Source organism: Spinacia oleracea, chromosome 1 (genome assembly GCF_020520425.1).
Source record: "Spinacia oleracea cultivar Varoflay chromosome 1, BTI_SOV_V1, whole genome shotgun sequence".
In the NCBI taxonomy this organism is placed as follows: Eukaryota; Viridiplantae; Streptophyta; class Magnoliopsida; order Caryophyllales; family Amaranthaceae; genus Spinacia; species Spinacia oleracea.
Genome location: NC_079487.1, coordinates 99245640 through 99252655, shown reverse-complemented (window position 1 = coordinate 99252655; position 7016 = coordinate 99245640). Strand labels below are relative to the sequence as shown.

The window sequence follows — 7016 nt, the reverse complement described above, 5'->3', positions numbered from 1 at the left end:
ATTACAAAAGTTGGGTATTTAAAAGTTAGTAAATACGAAATTTTCCAAACATAAATTGTAATCATATCCATTAGTTAATTGAACTAAACTAAAGCTAAATTGCCTTCGTAAGTTACACACGTACTCCGTCCGCATGCACGTTGCATTACTAGTAGATATGTTAAACAGGTCGGTCGGGTTGGATTGTAAAAAATTATTTTCGGTCGGGTTAATTTGGGTTGGTCACGTTCGGATTCGAGTTTACAAATGTTTGTTCAAAACCTAGAATTTTCGGGTTATGGTCGTCCAAACGGGTTGAGAGATTTTAAAACACGTATTATATTTTCATTGATTTAGTAATAAATATACAAAATACGGGCACAAATTAACAAATTTTCTTACACAAGTTTATATTTAGTCAAATTCAATCATAAAATGGCGCATAATTTAAATTAAAATCAATTACACCCAATAATAGTAACAACCTTGCTTAAAATTCCTCATAGTCTCATTTATTATTATAAATACAATGATTTTCAATCAGTTGGGTAAAAACAGGTTCGGTCGGGTTTTGACCCATTACTTTTCGGGTTGCTCGGGTTCGGATAAAATCGAGTTATGGTCACAAAATCTTGTTTAAGACCCACTATTTTCGGGTCGGGTTCGGATCGGTTTTCGGGTCGGGTCAATTTCTGACAGATCTAACTACTTTGTTTTGTTCTTAGTTATCAGCATAATTGATCCTTTTCTAATTTTATTTTATTTCATCAAATATCACTTTTTTTATGCAGCTTGTCAATAATATTTGTGGAGCGCTAAAAGCCGCCTCATATTACTCAAAACCGCCATATTATTTTCCCTTATTTTCCATTAGTACCCTTACTTTTTAATTCTCTCTCACCACACCACCCCACCACCTCCGGCCACCATCGCCGGTCACTACCTCCGGCCACCACCATCACGTCTTAGGCGACAAAATGGCCGAGTCTTCACAAGAGTTTTTTTGTCCGGTTTTTTTTTTAGAAACTTATGTAATTTTAGCTTGTACCATGGTACAGGCTTATGAATTTTAAGTTTGTACCATGGTACAGACTTATGAGTTTTTAGCTTCGACCATGGTATTGACTTATGCAATTTAAGCTTGTACCATGAAAGGAGCTTAAAATTCATAAGCCCGTACCATGGAAGGAGCTAAAAATTCATAAGTCTCTATATTTTTTTCCCGATTACATTAAATCGAATGCAACAACAAATCAAAATCTTAAATAATATAGACTTATGAATATTTAGCTTGTACCATGGTATAGGCTTATGAATTTTTAGATCCTTCCATAGTACAAGCTTAAACTTCATAAGTCAATACCATGGTCGAAGCTAAAAACTCATAAGTCTGTACCATGGTACAAGCTTAAAATTCATAAGCATGTACCATGGTACAAGCTAAAAATGCATAAGTTGAAATGTCCCAAAATTATCTTCCTGTTTCTAATTATAGATGTACTAACTTTTCACTTTACCCTTATTTGAGACCACTAAAATTGAAAAAAAAAAACATGGAAAACTAATTTAATAACACAAAAATCAGAAAAAGAGGAGGGGACCATTTGATGGAAAAAATGACCCCATATTACCCCTATTTGTGTTGAATCTGTGTGCTTTAAATCTGAGCATTTTGATTGGTTGAGAATAAATATTATTGTATTCTTATTGGTTAAACTATTTTGATTAGGATCCATGTGCAAAAGAGGAGGGGACCATTTTGCTTATTCCAACACAAGTACAATCCAATCATTAGATTTATCCACTCCAAATATTTTTCTTAAAAACCGTGAAATTGGTCAAACATGAAGATAATTTTGGGACGGAGGGAGTATAAGACAATCTTGACTAAAACTTTTACAAATTACAAGTAAGTTCTAGGTACAACTATTGAAAGATGGTCTAAGGAAATAGAACACTAGTATATAGAGATGACCACGGCTTTAGGAGTTTAGGTGTTGACTTATTCAACAGTGATAGAGATAAATAAACACCTCTTTCCTTTTCAAATTATGTAGATCTTACATAACCTTAAGAGGTCAAAACCATCCCCGAATCTTGCAAATGAATAAACACTCACACAGACTCATGGACACGACAACAGCTTCAAGGACTAATATTTCAGTATCTCCTATCTCTCGGGTAAGTTTCAGTATTATTACTTATTCGGATTAGATAAGCAAAGTAATTGCTGGATTACTGATTAATTCAATTGAAATTTGGTTATTTTAAATATTTAAAAACAAGTATATTTCTGAATCTTGCAGTTTAAGATAGCTCTATGTCAATTAAGGGTGACTAATGACAAGGCAAACAACTTGAATCGCGCTCGAAACATGCTTGAAGAAGCTGCTAATAAGGGTGCCAAGCTTGTTGTTTTACCTGTAACTTTCTATTATTGCACTTAAACTGTTTGATGAAATGTTCGGTTTTTGTTGTAATACTAATACTTTGGTGTGTTTGGAGGAAAAAGAGGTTTTTTGAGGTTTCACTATCTTAACAAGATAACTAGAGTATTTGGTTAAAAGAGGTTTGGTTGAAAAAACTAATTTTGACAAGCTTAATATATGAGCATTTTGGGTTAGAAGTTGGTGTAAAATGACAAGTTTGTCATATTATTGTCTTAAAGTTACAATTTTTATCAACTTTCATCACTTATGTCAATGTATTTAATGGTCAATTGATACATTAAACAACTAAAAATTAATTGCTAATTTACCAAACACTTTACACAAACTTTTCATTTAATCAGCTAGTCAAACTAACTACGGAGTAACATATAACAACTAACGGCTAGTTAAACCATCAACATCTAACGACTAACAGCTAGTCAAACCAGCTACCAATTAATTACCAAATAGGGCCTTTGTTTTTCTTATTAAAACTCGATCAATTCAAAATGCTTTTTCTATGAACCAATTAAACACAACAGCCTAAGAGTATCCATGTCATGTAAATATTGTTCTGTTGCTTGAATAGGAAATGTGGCTGTGCCCTTATTCACACGAATACTTCGAAAAATGTGGTGAGGAACTTAATACAGAGGAATCATCAGCAACTTATCACATGTTGTCGGAAATTTCTAGTATTCATCAGATTACCATAGTTGGAGGGTCAATTCCAGAGAGGAGAAATGGTCAGATGTATAACACTTGCTGTGTGTTTGGACCTGATGGTAAACTCAAAGCTAAGCATAGCAAAGTAAGCCCAATCTTGTGTTGATAAAAATCGTGAAATCATTTAATTATATTTGATCTTAACTTTAGTAGTTAATATATAGTTATGGGGGTTAATCTGTTAGTCTTTGTTGTGTTTTTGCAGTTGCATTTGTTTGACTACTACGAAGCATCTGGAGATGTTTCGTTTAGGGAGTCAGACTCCTTCACTGCCGGAGACACACCTACAATCGTACACACTGGTAATTGAGCTTTCACAACTTCAATACATATAGGCCTAGATTGATTGGCCGCTTGTATGTAAGGATTTACATTTGGAAAAATTGACATGAATAATCTCAATTTTTACAACTTTGTATTATTTTAGAATAATCTTAAAACTTTAGAGGGTACCTTCTCAAAGTAATCCGAACTATTATTTTTCTATATATTATAGACCTAAAATGGATTAGTGTAGACAAGAAAAGTGATACTTCGTTATTTGGTTTATTTTGAGAAGATCCCCTCAAAAGTTAGGATTATTCTGGAAAAATCCAAAGTTGGGATTATTTCGAGAAGAAAGGTGAAAGTCGGGATTATTCATGTCAATTTTACCTTTACATTTTACAGTATATATATCAACAATCTCTTAAGCTAGCTAGTATCAAGTGACTACTTAGGACTCTAAATGATGCTAAAAGCATGTATTCTTCTTGAAAAAATGATGATTCTGAGCAATTTTAGCTGAACATAGTAAGTATGATATGTCTAATACCTGCAGATGTAGGCTGCATTGGCATTGGTATCTGTCATGACATACGCTTCCCAGAGCTTGGCATGCTATACAGAGCAAAAGGTTTCTCAGACTCATTTTTCTTTGGGTTCTCCAATTATTAATTCTGAAATATGTTTCTAAAAAAAGATACTTCTATATTGCAATGCCAGGGGCTGACCTGATTATATATCCTGCTGCATTCAATATGAGCACCGGAATGGCACTCTGGGAACTGGAAACAAAAGCAAGGCAAGTACTTGTAGTTCAAATGTTCAATGTATCTATTAGCACATGAAAAACACTCACCTAATCGCCATCAGTATCTATTAGTGTTGGAAGTTAATTATCTGCATTTTGATCTGTTTCTAGTTCCTAACTCTTTTCCTTTCGGTTTGTTCTATGACTTGTACCTTTTCAGGGCCATTGATAACCAGGTATCATTACTCTATCTTCAAACCCTGCGTAGCTATTATACTTCTCTGTATCTAAACTGATACGTGGTAGTGATCGAGGATGATTATGATTTCGGGTTATTATATATCTTGTAGATGTTTGTTGCTGTTTGTTCACCAAGCCGGGATTCTGCTGGATCTTATACGATTTGGGGTCATTCCATGCTAGTTGGTCCTGTAATTTACCAAACATTCTACATTTCTTCTAACTTTTTTAGATTTTTTGGACTATATAAAGCTTATACTAGTATTTATATTTATGTCAGAGTGGTGAAGTCAAAGCTAAGGCAGAACATGGAGAGGAGATTGTGTTTGCTGAGATTAACTATGCTGAAAATCAGCTTCAGAGGTAGGTTCTTCTAGTGCCAATTTTGATTAAGGAAATAAGAAACAGAAATGATAAAGGTCGCAACATGCGACCTTTAAGCCGTGTCACAATGATGACATGGCATGTTTATGTGTCATGATTTAAATTGGAAATTAAAATATTTAACTTATATTATCTATTATACTTGTTATAAAAAAAAAAGTAGGAAAATCTTAATATTCTAATTTGTTTCCTTATTCATATCGACTACCTTATTTACATATTTCATAGTAGAAATATTGCATTGATAGTAAAAATATTATAATGACGTGTATCCTACGTGGCGCCTATATGTACCAATTAAACTGCGACACGTAAGATTACGTCGCAACTTGCGACCTTTATCATCGTCCAATAAGAAATTAATGTCAATGTTTCTTAACAACTGCATCTTGTTTTCTGTCTGTTTACATAAAAATGTGTAGAGAACTCTTCCCTCTTCGGAGACAACGGAAGGAAGGGATTTACAAATTTCTCGATACAGAACAGTCGAAGGCAAATTTCAGTCCCTAAGTATGTCTAAACTAAGCTTACAATGTAATACTCTAGTTGTTTATAAATATCAAATGTACGGATTAGGATTAGGATTAGGATTAGCAAGAGGGTTCAATTGTATATTGAGTTTTTGACCCAGTAATAACCCTTTAATATTTTGGACTCGACCATGACCCGACCTTGATCCTTGTGATCCTGACCCAGCCCTCTCATAATTTCTTCTGATCCACTCCGCTAATGACCCGCATTAATGGATGACAATTTAGTTCGAATCTAATCAGAATCCAACTCGATCCGACAAAAAAATCCGATCTAAATTTGAAAACGTAAAAATGCAATCTAGACCTTGTAGGAGGTGGAGTTTATGTAAAATTACATTATTATTTTTGTGATTTTAAATTTCTAAGTGCTAAAATAATCCAAACCCGACTAAAAACGACCCTCCGAGGCAAAATATTCGAAATCAGATAAATATAATCCAAGTCCGAAGACCGGTTCATATAATCCGACCTATTGTCATTCTTATCCGAGACCGACTCGTCCGATCAAGGTTATTAAAATCGTGATTCTACTTTGAATCGGAATGGACTATTAGAATCGAATCGTAGAATATTAAGATTCTACGAACAAGTTTAATCAATATTTTATTCTCACATATTATCATTTAAAGTGCTTATATTATAGGTGAAAAGAAAAAGTGTATAATCGTAAATACTAAATACGATTTGGATCGCGAATTTAATAGGGGATTTTTATTGGGGATTTTTAATTGACGCCAACGTTGGTTAAAAACGCCCTAATTTATTGTGTAAAATTACATATTTACCCTTTTAAAGAAATCCACCCCCACCCCCTCCACCCCTCATCAAAGTTCCGACAACTATACCAACCACCAAAAAAATTCAGCCGGAAGAAAATGTGTCTGACTACGTAGAAGTATTGGATTTGCTCTGTTTTGCGGCCTCCGTCACTGCTTGAGTATTCCTCTCTGTGTATCTCCCTCCAATAATTCCGTCCACCCACGCATTTTCTACCGCATATTCGGACCACCCACGCATATTCTGCTGCATATTCCGACCACCCACGAGGCTCGCGAGTAGGAGGAAGAAGGGTAGACCACCGGGGAAGGTCCGCGCACAGCGTTTGCAGGGAAGTCAAGGTTGTCGCGCACAGCGTTTGCAGGGAAGTCAAGGTTGTCGCGCACAGGCTGTGCGCCGGCGATACGGCAGTGGCGCAGATCTTATGCGAGACCTCCGTGTCACCGGCGCACAACCTGTGCGCGGCTTCCTTGTCATTCCCGCAAAGGCTGTGCGCGGGATAGAGCAGAGCAACGATTTGATTTTATTTTTATAATTTTTTTTTTATTCCAAACAATTATTGTCAAATGTCAATACTCATTCCAAACGATTCAATTGTGATATGACTGCAAAACAATATGGGTATTAGCAATTGCAGAACAACTTGCCGTCGTTGCCGATGGTAGACTTTGAATTTCTGCTCACTACTAAGTCATGAGAATTATTGCTCAATTATTTTTTATTTTATGTTATTATTATTATTGTTTAATTTTATATATGCTATTATTATCATTGTTTAATGATAGTTTGCCGGAAGTTATGGCGGTTGGAGCCTTGGAGGGAATGAGGAACATGCTGCCAGTGACTCAGTGAGGGAGGGGAGGGGTGAGAGAAGGGTGAAGAAAAAATGAAGGGTTTTTTCTTTAAGGGTAAACTTGTAATTTCACATTAAAAATG

General features: G+C 35.1%; 1 protein-coding gene across 3 annotated transcripts; it reads left to right on the top strand.

Moving 5' to 3' along the window:
* The first annotated feature begins 1932 nt into the window (after positions 1 to 1932).
* On the top strand, positions 1933 to 7004 carry LOC110798477 (omega-amidase, chloroplastic). 3 transcript variants are annotated; one of them, XM_022003654.2, is made up of 10 exons: positions 1934 to 2160; positions 2286 to 2402; positions 2998 to 3219; positions 3340 to 3436; positions 3955 to 4029; positions 4119 to 4197; positions 4367 to 4382; positions 4497 to 4577; positions 4667 to 4749; positions 6866 to 7004. In XM_022003654.2, the coding sequence occupies exons 1-10, from the start codon at positions 2083 to 2085 to the stop codon at positions 6930 to 6932; spliced, it is 915 nt and encodes a 304-aa protein (XP_021859346.1). In that variant the 5' UTR covers positions 1934 to 2082; the 3' UTR covers positions 6933 to 7004. The 3 variants fall into 3 exon arrangements, with proteins under 3 accessions (XP_021859347.1, XP_021859346.1, XP_021859345.1); XM_022003653.2 differs by lacking the exon at positions 6866 to 7004 and adding an exon at positions 5193 to 6859 and having other exon boundaries at positions 1937 to 2160; XM_022003655.2 differs by lacking the exons at positions 2286 to 2402; positions 6866 to 7004 and adding an exon at positions 5193 to 6859 and having other exon boundaries at positions 1933 to 2160.
* Positions 7005 to 7016: the final 12 nt, after the last annotated feature.